At 39.9% G+C, this 18,153-nt stretch overlaps 1 protein-coding gene and 1 long non-coding RNA gene across 3 annotated transcripts; both read left to right on the forward strand.

The window, feature by feature from the left end:
• Window positions 1-391: 391 nt before the first annotated feature.
• LOC135521206 (uncharacterized) lies at window positions 392-4,218 on the forward strand. Its single transcript, XR_010452508.1, has 3 exons — window positions 392-1,342; window positions 1,582-1,737; window positions 1,834-4,218. It is a non-coding gene; the product is annotated as an uncharacterized LOC135521206 (long non-coding RNA).
• A 1,614-nt stretch (window positions 4,219-5,832) lies between these two features.
• On the forward strand, window positions 5,833-17,533 carry LOC135519924 (P2R1A-PPP2R2A-interacting phosphatase regulator 1-like). Of its 2 annotated transcripts, none has more exons than XM_064945143.1 (11): window positions 5,833-6,038; window positions 6,543-6,796; window positions 7,223-7,301; window positions 7,418-7,471; window positions 8,273-8,316; window positions 8,511-8,589; window positions 11,014-11,115; window positions 11,232-11,317; window positions 11,442-11,506; window positions 15,036-15,144; window positions 15,337-17,533. In XM_064945143.1, the coding sequence occupies exons 2-11, from the start codon at window positions 6,687-6,689 to the stop codon at window positions 15,479-15,481; spliced, it is 873 nt and encodes a 290-aa protein (XP_064801215.1). In that variant the 5' UTR covers window positions 5,833-6,038; window positions 6,543-6,686; the 3' UTR covers window positions 15,482-17,533. The 2 variants fall into 2 exon arrangements, with proteins under 2 accessions (XP_064801215.1, XP_064801216.1); XM_064945144.1 differs by having other exon boundaries at window positions 5,834-6,038; window positions 8,511-8,565.
• Window positions 17,534-18,153: the final 620 nt, after the last annotated feature.

Raw genomic sequence — 18,153 nt, forward strand, 5'->3', positions numbered from 1 at the left:
TGAGCAAAAGGAATTGGCAGACATCTACCCACTAACAGCATACGCTGTTGGCCAAAAGTGCATGGTAACCCTGAAGCACCATATTTGCCTGCAATATTAGGTAACTATTCCATTTTAAAAGATTGTTTTAAATGTGGTGTATTTATACATGGGTTTAAAAACAATGCATTGCTCATACCGAATGTAATATTTGGTGTAGAATAGAAATGCTTGGTTTTGCATGTTTATTATTATGAGATCTAGTAAGCAGCACTTGATATCGATTTAATGGAATATCAATGTTTGACATCATACCCATTTGATAACTTTTATTCATTTTTTCTTGACAGGATCACTTTCGCTACAACAGAACAGAAACGTCAGGCTACGGGTCCTATTGGAGGGCCCCTGATATCCATAAGCTAACATTGCCTTTTGGAATCCCTGCTGCTGAGCTTGCACAATTGTGCAAGAGACATTTCAGCTTCATAAATAAATTGTTCTACAATACATGGAGAGTGCATATGGAGATCAGTTATTTTCTTTGCTTGATACTGAAGAACTAAAGGATAAAGACACCATCAAAGTGGTTGACCTTGACGGCCCACCTCTTATTACTTAAAATGTACAAGAACTCAATAACATCTCCACAGATACATCAGATGAGAGGTGCTGCCTTGGATCACGTGATATTGTCCTCTCCAGAAAGTACCAACACTCCAGTCCCAACACTCCAGTCCGTGGCCATCTGAGTTTGAAGTTCCTCGCTTTGCTTATGATACAGAGCTCATTCTTGAGGCAGCTAATGAAGCACACATGAAGGATGGAACACTACTCAACAATCTGCCTGTGAAATCAGACATCCTGGAAAAACTGTCTGAAAGGATCTTCCAGTTTACAGCCTATCCGTCAAGTCTACAAATGTGTCAGGTTGCAGAAGCTTTGGTAAAAAAGTACCCATGTCTTAGAGCTTGGGTCCTTCTCAGGCCTATACGGATGGCAAACCAGCGTAAAGTACAAGATGGGCAATTACAGATCGAAACTGAGAGGAATTGGTTGCCTAGAACTGGAAGTGAACTCTGTCAAGAGAAAATCACTAGAGGACAAGTCCATTGCCAAGAACATAAACAAAACAAAGAAGGCGGAGGTAAATTACCTCCCACCCCACCCTGCTGGAGAAACAGATGAGACCCTGGAGAGGGAGCGAGTGGGGCTACTGGGAGAAGTACAAATACGTGACAACCACAACATTGTGAGTGCCAAAATTGCAAAGACCTTCTCATATCGAAGACAAGATGTCATTCAGGCCCTTCCTGTAAAGGACTTCAAAGATAGATGGCCAGCCTTGTTTGAACCCATTCAGGTACAAAACACAGCTGAATGAAAATAGTCAATGTAGGTAAATGTATATTGATTTAAATATTTTGTGTTGTCTTGACCTAATATTCTAATCTACAATTAAATATGTATTAAAGATTAGTCTAAACATTCTCACTCTGCACATGCTTTGGGAGGGGTTTCCTAATAGCATTCTGGCTCTCTGATCATCCTTTGCCCTTATCTGATCAGAAGATGTTTCCTCCCCTGTCTCCTCTCTCTCAGATTAAGGAAGACTTCAGAAGAATTACAACTATTGCTCTTGAGTCCACCTTTATCCATAAGCTGGATGAATATACACCAAAACTATTGGACTTGTTTAAGACAAAAGGAGGTGCTGTAAAGGAAGACATGCAGAAAATCCTTGAAGTTCTGTATGGGGTATGCACAGTAACATTTTCACAATAGTATATAGGTTGTACTGTGTATTTATTTGCCGATATTAAATGCAATTATTTGTATAACATCAAATTACAGTGCAACACCAGCCAGGAAAGAAGAGACAGTGTAATCCGTGGCCTGATCATATACCTCGGTGAGAGGGTTGAAGAATTTATCACAGAATACAAGGTAAAGGTTTTTATTTTTGTGTCCTTATTTATCTCTAAATGAGATCTTCCCTCTCTCTCCTCTCAAGTTGCACATTTAATCTAGTAACCTAGTCTGTTATTTCTTATTTTTTTCACTCCGGATGCTGACGACACCATGATCCGAGAGAAACTTGTTCTGCATGTGATGGTGTTCACTGTGAAGGATCTGTACCAGAATATAGAGCATGGGTTCTGCATCGAAGGAGCAGAGGTCCTGGCTGGTATTCGCAGTTTTACACAGTAATGTACCTTGCTTATGGGCCTCATCTATGGCTTAAATCTAAAGTACCCCAAAGAACTGAAGTGTACCTTTGAGGTGTTCCAAAAACTATTCTTGGAACTTGTGCTCTCAGGACCTCCCCACGCATCCAAGCTCTAAAGGTGAAGTTACTTGTTTTCAGAGATATCTAAAGATACCTGAGAACTCTCAAAGGGCCACTCACAAACTGTGGTCTAAACCCTACTCAGTAAGCTGAAAAGCTAGTTGCTAGGTGGTATAGGAGCTACAGTTCACATGATGCTCTTTGTCAGGTGAAGTCATAAAAGACATTGTCAATTCCTGTTTAAAAAAAACTGCTTTGTTTTAAAACTTAGTCCATATGCACTAGTGGATATCTGAGATTATTTGTCAGGTGCAAGCTATATGGATGTAACTTAACCTAAGGAGGCATGGTGGAGTTATTCCCAGAATGCCAAATGTCAAATGACCTGTCAAATGTCCATATGAGCTTCACTAGTGCATATGGAGCCAGGTTTAAGGGAGAACTTGGCATATATTTTGTAACAATATGTGCAATATATGTTTTGAAAACCCATGTTTTGATTAATCTAAAACCGTTTGAATGAGGTTGTATTTGAGCTAAAGTTCATATTGTGCTTTGTGTAAAGTCTAAGACAAATTGTTAATTTATGTTTCTGTTAAAATATTTATTTGTTATTAAGGGGCACACAGACCACCAGAAATCTTTTGCTAAACTGTACAAGATGTGAGGTCAAAGTGCTAATCCCAAACTATCACCTAAACTTTATGCAGTTGTGAAGATTTAAAAGTATTTATAGTCAGGTGCAAGCTATCTGGATGTAACTTTACCTAATGAGGCACGGTGTAGTTATACACAGAATGCTTACAGATGACAAAATATGATTGCCTAAAGAGTAGGGTTTAAGGGACAATTTGAGATTGAAGTTTGAAGAAATTATAAAATAACATTTATTTTATTCAAAGTAAAGGTGTGGAAGTTTGAAGTTGAAAACTTGTTTCTTTTGCATATTCCCTTATATAGAAATAACACTTTTTTGTAAATTATCCTAAGTATAGAGGTAACTATTTGCATCAGCTTTTTAAGTATAGTTGTGAGTATATATTTGAGTAGTAGGAACCCTATTTAAATACGTTTTACTAACCTGAGTACCATAAGTAACTAAGCAAAATACATTTATTGATAAAATATAGAATATCAATTACGATACTGAGTACAATATTAGTTATGTAACTGATTACATTAAGTGTATTAGACTTATAACATTAGTTCTGGGACTTGAAGGATTTAAGGTCAACAACAACAAAAATGTTCTGAACCTGATAAAATTAAGTTGAAAGGAATTTGAGATCCAGTTAGTAGATTGCACTTCATATATTTGAGTTTGTAATACACTTAAAGCGAAGTGTATTATACTTAAAATATCCTCCTTGTTGGATTTACTTAAAAAGCTGATGCAAATAGTTACCAAAAAATGTTTTAAGTAAAAGGGGCACTTAAATTGTTTTTACAGTGAAAGTTTGTATCATGTTTTTGTGCTGCTACCATATTGTGTTGCTGCCTTGTTATGTTGTCTTAGGTGTCTCTCTTGTTGTGTGTTTTGTCCTATATCTATATTGCATTAAAAAAAAATTAATCCCAGGCCCCGTCCCCGCAGTAGGCCTTTTGGTTTGCCGTCATTGTAAATAAGAATTTGTTATTAATTGACTTGCCTAGTTTAAATAAAATCCTCAGTTGATGAGCAACCTTACGATGGCAAAAAACAATTCTATACATTTTGCTTTCAATTGTTTGGTTTTGATTTCAACATCCATTATTTCACTGTTTTTGAAAATATCCTGTTTACATTTTCAACTTTTTCTTGTTTACAATTTATTTTATTTGAAATTCAATACATATTGTGTGAAATTGGCCCCATACTATATACCTGTTTTCAAAACATTCAGTACTCTCATAATATTCACTTGACGTACTGGCAATCAAGCTTCTTTCCAGAACCGCTGAAAGATGCTCTCTTCCCTTTTACCACCGGCCAAAGTTTTCCCTAGCAGCAGCATTTACATTGTTTTTATACATAATAAAAAATTATCAACGACTTACAATTTTCATATAACTAGGCAAGTCAGTAAAGAAGAAATTCTTATTTACAATGACAGCCTACCATTCTGCCCCTGCCTTGTTCAGAGGAAGAACGACAGATTTTTGACTTGTCATTCAATCCAGCAAACTTTCAGTTACTGGCCCAACGCTCTAACCATTAGGCTACCTGCCGCCCCTACATTGCTACATCAAACATGTATAACAAAACACAGGTATAAAACAAGAATACTACATACAAAAAATATATATAAATAATAATACAAATTCTAGTGCAATTGTATTCACTCTGAAATAACGTCTTAAGAAGATTAAAATCAATCAAAAATATTTAATTTGGGTATAGCATTCTGGAATTTGTGTTTGTGTATGAAGTATTTGGCAACAAGAAGAAAAATGAATAATTTCAGTGGTCTTGTTATCATTGCAATAGTAACGTATATCCTTCATATCAAAAACATGGGTAGTGTTAAATGGTAAATATTCAGCAAGGTTTTTCCAAAATTCTATCACAAATTAACATTGAGTCAGATTTTTACCTTTGTCACAGAAAATGCAGATATCAAAAGCCACAAATTTGGACAACATATAATTACATGGATATATTTAAGTGCACTTCCTTAAATTGGTTTGGTATACAGATTCGTAAGGCATTAACCAAGCTTTTTTTACAGACAATGTCAGGAATAAGCATGTCCAGAAAAAGTTTTCAATCGTGTTAGACCACTTGGAATGGCTTTGATCACAGAAATAAACTCAAAAGGTATTGGAAACTCATTCAACGTTAATTGTTCATATTGTAATGACCTGACTAGATCATAAAGGAACAATTATCCAGACAGAGGCTTGCGTTTACGAATTTACGGTTTATTAACCCAACTTCACACATGCTACTGTTTGGCCGTAGCCCACGCCAAATAAATGAAGGATACCCTATAAAACAACCGTGACCTTCTCTTGTGAAGGTCAGATGTAAGAGAGAGAACAATGGCTAAACCTGGTCTTAACTTCCAATGCTCTATCCGCCTGCCCAACCCCCCTCCACGCAACTCTGCCAACCACCAGGATGCCCGGCAGATAGCAATTTGATTGGCATGTCAGACCCCACGAACACTGGGTACTGGTAAATACAACACAACCAACTAATAGCCTAACACATAAAACACAGTTTACAATATGCCAATTTAGCGGGTAATCTTTCAGGAATATAATTACATTTCAGTAAAAATTGAGGACCTCCCAATTTATTAAACACATTGTTGGGAATGAAATACCAAATTGATTCAGCGTTGACCAAACATATTTTCGACCAACTGATCTTGAAAGTGTTATTTATGGCAACACCTCCAGACCTTCTTCAGCTCTTTTACCTCGCAGCAGCATCAAGTTGACCGACATTTTGACTGTATGACGCCACCAGGAAATAGCTCACAACCGCTGCAACCATTGGCCACTTGTCTGCCTTTCAAACGGGTACACCGGCAAATTGAGGCAATTTAATTGGATCCGTCTGCTGTCGGTCACCCTGCAAGCATCAAAAGGGGCGGGAAGTTTGGTATTGGAGATTTTTCGACGGATCCAGAAGCAGATTAATAAACACAATTGATCATTGAGTTCAGCGACCTACACGAATTCATTTTACTCGGAGTTAACGTATAGTGAAGAAGGGAAATGCTCGATATATGGCTGAGGGAAAACTGTACAAGTTATGTAGGTTGATGATCGTCTGAACATGGTAATGAAACTTTCAAGCAAGCATAGCAACTTCATCAATATTTGATATAACGGCGTTAGCCAGCTGGCTTGAAATCATAATATTCGAGCTAACTCGCGTAATAGTTAGTAGCGAACTAATAATATTTTGCTATACTAAAAGCTAACACTACGTTATACAAAGTACACCGTTCTGTTGGATTGGTGATTTCAATTGTCGACATGTTTTAATTAGGCACTGGTCTTCCTAACAGTTGACTACGCATCACTTTCTTGCTCGAGACCAGTAACGTTAGCTCGCTTGCTAGCTAGTTTAATTAGCAAGTAGCTAGCTAGCGACTAGGCATTGTGCCTGTGTGGCTAGGCTAACTAGCACAGGCCAGGGCTTTAGTGAGCTGTGATTTGCTAGCCTATTAGAAAAAACTACGTCGGTTTAGACAAATAACCAAGAAAGAATCTTCAAGAGCGTCACTTGCTGGAACTTGGGCCAATATAAACTAACTTTATACATGTCGATATTTTTCAGATCCATCAATCAGCATTGGAGTAGCTAACGTTACCTACGTAGAACGTTGCTTTGCATCACCATGTAGGTTCACATACTGGTGGCCTGGAACGTTGCAGGCGTTTCTGAAGACATCTCGAGCCAGCTAAACGAAAGGACACCAGGATGAGCAAACAAGAGAAGATGGAATTGGACCTCGTAATCCCATCAACACTTGTTCAGAGCGACGGACACCTGAGACGATCCAACAGCGCCCCAATGATTAATGGCCTAAGGTTTTCAGAAAATGTCTTTCACCTCACTTGTATCACTTTAAATGTCAATTTGGTCACTGCTCCTCACAGTATTTCTGACTTGAGATGTTGATCTAGTCAAACTGCATGAAGTGTATATATATTTTTTTTGAAGTGCCTTCATTTCGCTGGACCTCTGCAGTAGCTAATGGGGGGGGGGGGTCTGTAATAATTACACACCTTCTCTGATGTCAGGAGTGTGTACAATTAAGTAATGCCACAGCAGACCATCGACGGCGTTAACAAGGCCACCAGTTTCTCAAGATCAGGCTGTTGGTAGGATAATGCTGACATTCAGAGCATAGTAGTAGATTAATGTGACCTGGTGAAAAGAAGTGTACTATATTGGGAATAGGGTGCCATTTGAGACTCCAAAGTGGTGGTGTTAATCTTTCTGTCCATTTTTAGTGACAATTCCCAGGTTTTCCACAGAGAGATTCTACGCAGCAGGAGAAACAGCACCACTGTTGTCAACCGCCCTAATATGGTATGGAAATTGGAGTATAATCAAAATAGTATGCATACTACTCTTACTAAGAAATATCTTATAGACTGGGGGATTCATTTAATTCATCTTGCTCACCTTCACACACACACATGCAGGTCCCTTCATCGCCCATTCGTGTCCCCAGCACAAGGCTTCATCAGATCAAGCGGGTAAGTACCACTGCAGTGCACACACTTGTCATGGAACCAAGCGATGATTTTAGCTGCTTTGCATTTCAGGCCTTCATCCATAGGGTGTGTCAGTGACTGGCAGACGTGCCAGAGCCATAGACTGCCTCTCAAATGGCACCCTATTTCCGATATAGTACACAGAGCTCACGGTTTCCCAGAGCAGACCAATTGGTAGTACTCTCCAACAACATTCACTCTTGACTGTCAGCCCGTTTGATCCATAGGTGAGATACTGTAATATCACTCACCAACTGAATGTCTATGCTTCTTGTTTATTTCTGGGTGGGGGGATTAGATCAGCTTCAATATTGCAGATAGATTGTAGCTTCCATAAATGTAATGGTCTGCTTCACTTCCAATACCCCATTATATTTGCAAAAAAACATTATATATACATGTGATGAACATGCATATCGATCTCTCTTTAAAAATATTAATTTCCCTTTATTACCCTCCAACCCTATCACCCCTCCCCCAATTGGAGTAAACTAGTGAACAACAACGCTTAGGCCTTTATTTCCAGCTTATTCATACTATATACATTTTATGGACAGTTTATTTTACAATAGTTCTATTTTATTTGTTTTTACTCCTGTTGACCTCACCCATCAACCTCACCCATCTCTTTCTGATGTCCATCTGGTTTGATTTCTATTTGCCATATCTTTCAAACTGCTCTTTCACTAAAGTTCTTAACATATATATGTTTTACGGGCTCTGTATGTTTTACATTAGGTATCTTGTAATTAGTTAGTTTGCTTCTTGTTTTTGGTACTACAGGAGGAAGGGGTGGATGTGATGAACAGGGAGACAGCCCATGAACGGTAAGAGACGTGTATGGATTGGGACAAGTTGGTGCATGATGAAATTCAGTTTATTGGCCTTTGAAAGCATTTTATTTATTAACCGCTCACTCGTCTTGTGATGGTATACTATGTCAATAACCGTGGTTGAGTATCATTGGATCAACCCTTTTAGGAAAAAAGCATATTCATTGATGTCTGTGTTATCATCACAGGGAGGTTCAAGCAGCCATGCAGATGAGTCAGTCCTGGGAGGAGAGTCTGAGTCTGGTGAGAAATGATGATGCTCCCATGGTAACAATAAATCTGAATTTGAATTCCCCCCCCCCCAAAAAAAAAAAAAATATACTAGGCTTACGCACTCCAATATTTAGTTGTCTTACCACTTCAGCATTCATGCAATTGGGCAGTGCATTAGTATGTTAGATGACCAAGCCATCACCCCAAAACTAAGGTATTGCACTAACTAAAGATTGGGGTGCTATTTGGGGTAGAGTTTTTCAGTTTGTATTTGGTTTGATGGCCTGCCTCCACATTGCATTTTGTGTCCTTCGGCCAGTGACAGCCTGTCTCTCTTGTAGGGAGTGTGGCCCATACTGGGCCACCAGTCTCAAGAACAGAATCAGGGGTACAGCTGTGGTGAGGGGACAGTTTGTGTCGGTTACATTGTGCAATATTTATGCTCCAAATGCAGACTATCCTGAGTTCTTTCATGCAATAGTACAAACACTACTGGGATGTGGTGACGCCCCTATAATACCTGGCGGTGACTTTAATCAGATTTCAGACAGACGTTGACAGATCCAGCCCTTTGCCCCAAATCTGTGCCAATGAATTAAGGCTGAATGATATGTGAATACTTTATTTATTATTAATATTTTTGACCCATCATGGTACTTATACCAGAATTGATAATTGGTGATTATTTATTTTTTAACCTGGTGAACGATATTAAGACATTGGAACTAAGCTTTTCTCACTCTAGAGATAGGACCACAATAAGTAAGATTATTCGAGGCAAGTACAGTATGAGCTGAATAAGTTTTACCACAAAATAAGATGCTCCATTTCAAGTGACTCTGGAGAAAATCTGAGCCGCTGCATATACACAGAGTGTTCAAAACATTAGGAACACCGTCGTAATATTGAGTTGCCCTCAGAAGAGCCTCAATTCGTTGGGGCATGGACTCTAAAAGCCGTTGAAAGTTTTCCACAGGGATGCTGGCCAATGTTGACTCCAATGCTTCCCACAGTATTCAAGTTAGCTGGATGTCCTTTGGGTGGTGGACCATTCTTGTTACACATGGGACACTGATGAGTGTGAAAAACCCAGCAGTGTTGCACTTCAAATATTTTATCTTGCCCTTTCACCCTTTGAATAGCACACATACACAATCCATGTCTTAATTGTCTCGAAGGCTGAAAAATTCTCCTTTTAACCTGTCTCTTCCATCTACACTGATTGAAGTGGATTTAACAGGTGACATCAATAAAGGATCATAGCTTTCACCTTAGACAACCTTATACCAGGGATTTTCAAACTGCAGTCCGTGGCCCCAAAGTACTTAAGGGGGTCAGTTTTATAATTGTTTTTATTTTTAATGTTTTGGGGGATTTTATGGTAAGTATTTTATATTGCCAGCTGCAACAGAATACCATTGTGGATACCGTTTTTATGTTTCTGCATCCCAGATGAAGGAAGTTGGAGGTAGTTTTACAAGCCAATGCTAACTAGTATTAGTGCAATGACTTGACATTTACAGGAACAGTTAGCATAAATGGCTTCTTTGAGAAAATCTCAAACTATCCCTTTAATATGGAGAAAATTAGTATTTATATTTTCTCACTTCCCCACAGTTCAATGGCAAGAGGAAGTTAAAACAATGAAACTGTCTACCAAATCTATTTTAAAATGTTGATTACGTAGATTCATTTTTTTTCTTAACATATGATGGGGGGTCGCCGGTTTGACTGTGCGGGCGTCCCTGGGCAAGGAACGTTTGAAAACCCCTGCCCTAACCCCTACGTTTACAGGAGCACAGAAGAATCCAACAATTTCCTCATCCCAGGAGGCTCTGATAAATGTATTTATATTGTACAAAAATCTAAACGCAACCATGCTAACAGATACCCATAGACTTCGAGTCATTGCACTAACAGTAGTTAGCATTGGCTAGTGAAACTACCTCTTAACTTCCTTCATATGGGACACAGACATAAAAATTATATATTGAGTTCATCTGGCTCTTGGTAAGTAGATAAAGGGTCTCATTGCCATACTCCTGAAGTATCCCTTAAGGGCACTGACTCTGACTGGGTATGGGTTCCATTCCTGCAGTTGTCAGCAGGTGGGGCTACTTAGTTATCCATGTTCTTAGATACACAATGATCTGAGAATATAATTAATGACATAGAAATATTGGGGTAACTATAATCAAAACAATATGCCACATTATGAACTGATGAATGAAAATTGGTCGTTGGCCTGCCTACCTCTTGATGGGGTGGGTGGGAATAGAGAGAAGAAAGTATGGTTTATGTTTGTCTCGCCTGAATAAATAAATTATATATTAAAATAACAGTTATTCAGTAGTATATTAGCAATAAACACCTCATTGGTATGATTTGTATGCTCACCACCACTTTACAATTGAATGAATGGTGGTACAATAGTTTGATTAATGCTGATTACAGTTTTGCTTGTGCTAATCCCCATAGAGTGACAATGACTTTGAGAAATCTGCTTCGTCGTCCCCAAAGCGCGTCGACTTTGTGCCTGTGTCCCCAGCACCATCCCCTACAAGAGGGATAGGGAAGAAGGTATGTGCATTGTGCAGCCACTGTAATTTGTATGGATGCCTGGCAGTTAGGACCACAAATGTTTTTCTGGCAGAGTCCTGGCTCATAATTATATATTTCCTTCCTCCAATGAGCAGCAGTGCTTCTCCCCTTCATTGCAAATTCTGGTGAGCAGCAATGGCCTATCCCCCAGCCCTATACCTAGCCCAACGCGACGCTTCAGGTGAGTGCTCTAAGGGAAGCTCTGATCACTGACAACTCCCATTCATAGTCCTACAACTGATGATCAGAATGCTTAGTTGGTAACTGCTATAAATGTTGCTTTGTCGGTTTTCTCTTTTCTCTAGCCGGCGTAGCCAAAGCCCCATTAACTGCATCAGGCCCAGCATCCTGGGGCCCATCAAACGTAAAGGTGGGTCTGTATTATTTTTTTATATAGATATACACTACCGTTCAAAAGTTGAGTCACTTAGAAATGACCTTGTTTTTGAAAGAAAAGCTTTTTTTTTTGTCCATTAAAATAACATCATTGATCACAAATACAGTGTAGACATTGTTCATGTTGTGAATTACTATTGTAGCTAGAAATGGCTGATTTTATGGAATATCTACATAGGTGTACAGAGGACCATTATCAGCAACCATCACTCCTGTGTTCCAATGGCACGTTGTTAGCTAATCCAAGTTTATCATTTTAAAAAGCTAAATTGACCAATTTTCCTTATATGAACTGTAACGCTGTAAAATCATTTAATTGTTTCAGCCAGTCAGAATGAGTTTTTCCCCACAAGGGCTTTATTACAGACATAAATACTCCTCAGTTTCATCAGCTGTCCGGGTAGCTGGTTTTAGACGATACCGCAGGTGAACAAGCTGGATGTGGAGGTCCTGGGTTGGCATGGTTACACATGGTCTGCAGTTGAGGCCGGCTGAACCTACTGCCAAGTTCTCTAAAATGACGGAGGTGGCTTACAGTAGATAATGTAACATTAAATGCTCTGGCAACGACTCTGGTGGACATTCCTGCAGTCAGCATGCCAATTGCACACACCCTCAAATTGAGACATCTGTGTTGTGACAACTTTACATTTTTGTGGCCTTTTATTGTCCCAAGCACAAGGTGCACCTGTGTAGTGATCGTGCCATTTAATCAGTTTGATATGCCACACCTTTCAGGTGTAGGGATTAATTTGGCAAAGGAGAAATGCTCGCCAACAGGCATGTAAACAATTTTGTGCACAAAATTAGTGAAAAATAACTTGTGCGTATGGAGCATTTCTGGGATCTTTTATTTCAGCTCATGAAACCAACACTTTACATGTTGCATACATGTTTTGTTTTTTTGAGTGTGTGTATATGAGTGTACAAACAAACAAACTGGCGATTGTTGGGACACTAAAAGCCCATCTGAGGGGTAGAATTATTTTTGTAATACTTATTTTTTTTATTGGACGGACGAATGATTTTACGACATTGGAACTAAACTTTGCTCACTCTAGAGATAGAACCACACCAAGTAAGATTATTTGAGGCAAGTATTAGCTGAATACGTTACAACAGAATATGCTCTATTTTGCCTCCCGAATGGCGCATTAGTAAGGCACTGTGGCCGCTGTGCCACTAGAGATCCTGGTTCGAGTCCAGGCTCTGTCACAGCCGGCTCTCCCATCTCACACTAGCAACTTCTCTGTTGGCCGGGCGCAATGCACGCTGACACGGTCGCCAGGTGCACAGCGTTTCCTCCGACACATTGGTGCGGCTGGCTTCCGGGTTAAGCGGGCATTGTTAAGAAGCAGTGCGATTTGGCTGGGTTGTGTTTTGGAGGATGCATGGCTCTCGACCTTCGTCTCTTGAGTCCGTATGGGGGTTGCAGCGACAAAACAAACTTCCAATTGAATAACATAAAATTGGGGAGGGGGAAAAAAACGTTAAAAAAAAACAGTTCAGTATGAAAACCCAGCACCGTTGCAGTTCTTCACCCAAACTGGTGCGCCTGGCTTCTACTATACCCTGTTCCCACATATACTGAGCACTTGTTGGCTGCTTTTCCTTCACTCTGTGGTCCAGGGTAGTTGTCTTAAGTCTGCTTTTATGTAGTGTTGTCTCTCTTGTGTGTGTTGTCCTGTATTGTATTTATTTTTAATCCCAGGCCCCCGTCCTTGTAGGAGGGCATTTGCCTTTTGGTAGGACGTCATTGTAAATAAGAATTTGTTCTTAAATGACTAGCCTAGTTCAATAAAAAAATTGGGTTGAGGTCAGGTGATTGTGGAGGCCAGGTCATCTGACGCAGCACTCTATCACTCTCCTTCTTTGTAAAATAGCCCTTACACAGCCTGGAGGTGTGCTGGGTCATTTTCCTTAAACAAATGATTGTCCCACTAAGTGCAAACCAGATCGGATGGTGTATCTCTGCAGAATGCTGTGGTAGCCATGCTGGTTAAGTGTGCCTTGAATTCTAAGTCACTGACATTGTAACCAGCAAAGCACCATCACACCACCTCCTCCATGCTTGGCGGTTGGAACCAAAAATCTCAAATTTGGACTCCAGACCAAAGGACAGATATCCACCAGTCTAATGCCCAATGCTTGTGTTTCTTGGCCCAAGCAATTCTCTTCTTATTGGTGTCCTTTAGTAGTGGTTTCTTTGAAGAAGCAATTCAACCATGAAGGCATCTGAACAGTATGTAGAGATGTCTGTTACTTGAACTCTGAAGCATTTATTTGGGCTGCAATTTCTGAGGCTGGTAACTCAATTGAACGTATCCTCTGCAGCAGAAGTAACTCTGTCTTCCTTTACTGTGGTGGTCCTTATGAGAGCCAATTTCATCAAAGGGGTTGATTTTGTTTTTGAGACTGCACTTGGAAGAAACTTTCAAAGTTTGAGTTGTTTCACATTGACTGACCTTAATGTAATGATGGACTGTCATTTCTCTTTGCTTATTTGACCAGTTCTTGCCATAATATGGACTTAGACCTATTTGGTAACAAACATCTTCTGTATACCTTGTCTACCTTGTCACAACACAACTGATTGGCTCAAATGCATTACGAAGGAAAGAAATTCCACAAATTAACTTAAGGCACACCTGTTAATTGAAATGCATTCTAGGTGACTACCTCATGAAGCTGGTTGAGAGAATGCTAAGAGTGTGCAAATATTTCAAGGCAAAGGGTGGCTACTTGAATGAATAGGTGTCCAAGCGTTTGACTGGTATGAGCATAAATATAAACACAACATGTAAATTGTTGGTTTCATGAGCTGAAATAAATGTTCCATGTGCACAAACAGCTTATTTCTCAAAAAATGTGTTTATATCCCTGTTAATTACCATTTCTCCTTTGCCAAGACCTCACTGGTATGGGTCTCAAGAAGCTGATGAAACAGCATGATCATTACACATTTGCATCTTGTGCTGGGGACTATAAAATACCACTTTAAAATGTGCAGTTTTGTCACAACAATTCCACAGATGTCTGAAGTTGAGGGAGCATGCAATTGGCATCCTGACTGCAGGTATGTCCACTTGAGCTGTTGCCAGATTATTGAATCCCTCATTCAATAAAGATTCTGAAGAGTATTTCTGGCTCCAATAAAGCCCTTTTGTGGGGAAATACTCATTCTGATTGGCTGGGCCTGGCTGCCAAGTGGGTGGCCTATGCCCTGCAAGGTCCACCTATGGCTGCACCCCTGCCCTGTCAGGTGAAATCCATAAATTAGGGACTAATTTATTTAAATTGACTGATTTCCTTATGAACTGTAATTCAGTAAAGTCTTTGAAGTTGTGTTTCGTGTTTTTGTACACACGCACTATACTAGAGCCACTTGCCCCTTTGAACTCCTGTTTTGGAGGTTTAGGTGAAAGGGAATTTTGTGAGGTGTTTTATGTCCTATGGATATGTTGGTTCTCTTTTGATGAATGTCTGTGCTTCCCCTTCTCTAGGGGAGATGATGGAGATGGAGAGCCAGCCAAAGAGGCTCTTCCATGGGACCACCACCATGTTGTCCTCTGATTTGCCTACTCCCCAACAACTGACAGACTTCAACTCCTGGTGAATGTTCCTCAAACTTCATAAAAGCCACGGCATGTTTAGGCCATTTAGTTCAATTTAAACACTTTCAGTTCCCTCTCTGCCATTAGGCTAAACCCTGCACCTTTGTATGATGAGCAGAATCACAATGTGACCCACTGTCATTGCATATCTTAAGTTTGTTTGCTGAAATGCATCTTCTTCACTTGTCAGTCTCTGTCCTCCAGACGTGCTAGACGGCAGCCTCAGCAGCGTGGGTTCTTCCACTGGCTCGCCAGCCAAGATGGAGGGAGTCTCAGAGTGTCCTTCCTCCAGCAACTCTCCCTTCACACCCCTCCATGACCACTCCCCAAAATAAACAAGGGAACATGAGTCTCTAAACAAGGGTGAAGATTAGGCACAAAAGCCACCTTGGCTGTATGAGTTTCCTTTAGACTCACCCTTTTCACTTTTCTTTAGTTAATGTGGGATTCCCTTCACCTGCTGGTTGCTTTCGCAAGGCTGTTTGCTAGGGGAGGAGGTGTGTGTGTGTTTTGCATTGAAAGGAAACCAAAGCCTTGGATGTGTGCTGTGTGGACGCACCATGCTGTAGTAGGCCCTAGTAAGAGTAGGGGGTGATTGTGGATGCTATGTACACCAGCTGCTAGATATAGATCCTTTACATGGTGCTGCTTAGCACCACAGTGGTCAGAACCACCATGTCGTTTACCCTGTATCACATGACCATGTCAGTCGCAGTATTGGATGGAAAATTACTGCCTGGATATGGAGAAAGACCCCCACCAAGTTTGTTTTCGGAAAAAATCTCCAGGCCCTTTGGTGTATGTGCACGAAATTGTCTGCAGACATTGAATGAATGAAAGGATTAAACTTGTTTTCTCCTGCTTTACATAATTTTGTAAGTATGTACATAATTGTCAATTTATTATTATTATTATTATAGGTTTGTGATTGGCCCTGTGCCCGTATTAACCGCACAGCTCCAACAGTGAACGGACAATTCCCTCTAAACAGCTGACTAGAAATTCTGTTTCCTTACTCTTCCAGGGGTGTGAATATGGTCGTTCTCTACTCGTCCTTGTACTGTAAGAGAAGAAAATTGTTATCCTCAGTATTTAGATGTAGGGGATCAAGGAACTGTCATTCTTGTTGATGCTCCACCTTTTGTTAGCCCTTAATCTAGTCCGTCACTGGCATGCTGCAACTATAGTTGGGTAGTGTCACGTCCACCCATCATCCCTGCAGATTGTACTAGGGGAACGGCACGAGAGGGGGCTGTCAGGATTAGAACACGGGAGACTCCGATCGCTGAATCCTGTGTCTTTGCCTAGACATTGCCATAGACGTGCAGCCAAGTTAGTTTTCCCTTCAGAACCTTTTAATGAAATAAATTGCTTTCTTGTTTGTTGGGGCCATTTTTTTTGTAAATTGAATTGATTTTTGCCTACATAATTGCATTGGTTGGTACTAAATTATTAGAGTAGTGCATCCTGTTCTCCTTTTTTACCCTGAAATGAAATCAATAGAATGGTTAAGGACAAACACACTGTAGTGCATGGAACAAAATCATGCCTTATTTAAAAAAGAAGAAAAGGGACATGGTTGTGTCCATATACTGTGGTCAACATTTGACATAGCTTTTAGTGCAAAATGTTTCACTGGATGTGTTTATGAATAAAATGTGCAATGAACATTCGTAAGCAATACCAGATTGACCAGGGGAAATGTAAAGGCAGACTTAGTTTTTCTCTGAAAATCCAGTTGTACACTGATTCACAAATGTGATTTTAGACCATTGTAAAACATTTGGGGGCAAGTCATTTCAGTTAATCCTGTTCGAATGGTCTCGCTAAATTGATTTCTTAGTTATTTTTCCTGTTTTATTACAAGGTGTGCCATCTTACGGAGTGTGAAACTCCACTTTGTCATAAGTAAGCAAGAGTGATTGTAAATCCTTTTTATGGAAGTAAGTGATTGATCTATTTTTATTTTTTTCTGAAATTTAAGTTTTGAATACAAAAATGGCAAGCTGGTCATTCAGGTCTGCTTGCCCTGCTGTCAATATGATTGGTGTGATTTATTTTTGTCCATGATGTTTTATTTTGTCCTGTTCATTTTTCAATGTCTGCAATATGTCTAAGGCATGAGATGGGCAGAGTAAATCAAAGTGTTTATGTATGTGATGGGAGGGTGTAGACCAGTTAGACCAACCCTTTGCTCGTGTCCCTTACTGGACTGAAACATTTCCCCTGTGATCCTTTCATATCAAAGACATCTAAACAGGAAAGGGTAAATACGTTTGTCTAATATTTCCATTCAATGACTGGTGTTTTGCTTTGTTGTTGATAGACTTAAATGTTTTTTTTTATATATATTTCCCCCTCTTAATAAACCATTGGATTTGACAATTGGTCGGAAGAGTGGAGTTGTTTCTGCCCATCTAGTCATAATGCATTTGATGGCCTTGTAGCAAGTCCCAACTCAACTGGCAACACAGTACAATCAGAAAGTATTCAGACCCCTTCACATTTTCCACGTTTTGTTACCTGACAGTCTTATTCTAAAATGTATTAAATTGTTGTATTAAAGTATTCAGACCCTTTGCTATGAGACTAAATTGAGCTACGCTGCATCCTGTTTCCATTGAATATCCTTGATGTTTCTACAACTTTGTACATGATTTGGAAAGGCGCACACACTTGTCTATATAAGGTCCCACAGTTGACGGTGCATGGCATAACAAATACCAAATCCTAAGGTTGAAGGAATTGTCCGTAGAGCTCAGAGACATGATTATGTCAAGGCATAGATCTGAGGAAAGGTACCAAAAAATATCTGCAGCATTGAAGGTCCCCAAGAACACAGTGGCCTCCATCATTCTTAAATGAAAGAAGATTAGAACCAATAAGACTCTTGCTGGAGTTGGCCTCCCGGCCAAACAGCAATCGGGAGAGAAGGGCCCTGGTCAGGGAGGTGACCAGGAACCCAATGGTCACTGACAGAGCTCTTCTGTGGAGATGGGAGAATCTT

Source organism: Oncorhynchus masou, chromosome 29, assembly GCF_036934945.1.
Source record: "Oncorhynchus masou masou isolate Uvic2021 chromosome 29, UVic_Omas_1.1, whole genome shotgun sequence".
Taxonomy (NCBI): domain Eukaryota; kingdom Metazoa; phylum Chordata; class Actinopteri; order Salmoniformes; family Salmonidae; genus Oncorhynchus; species Oncorhynchus masou.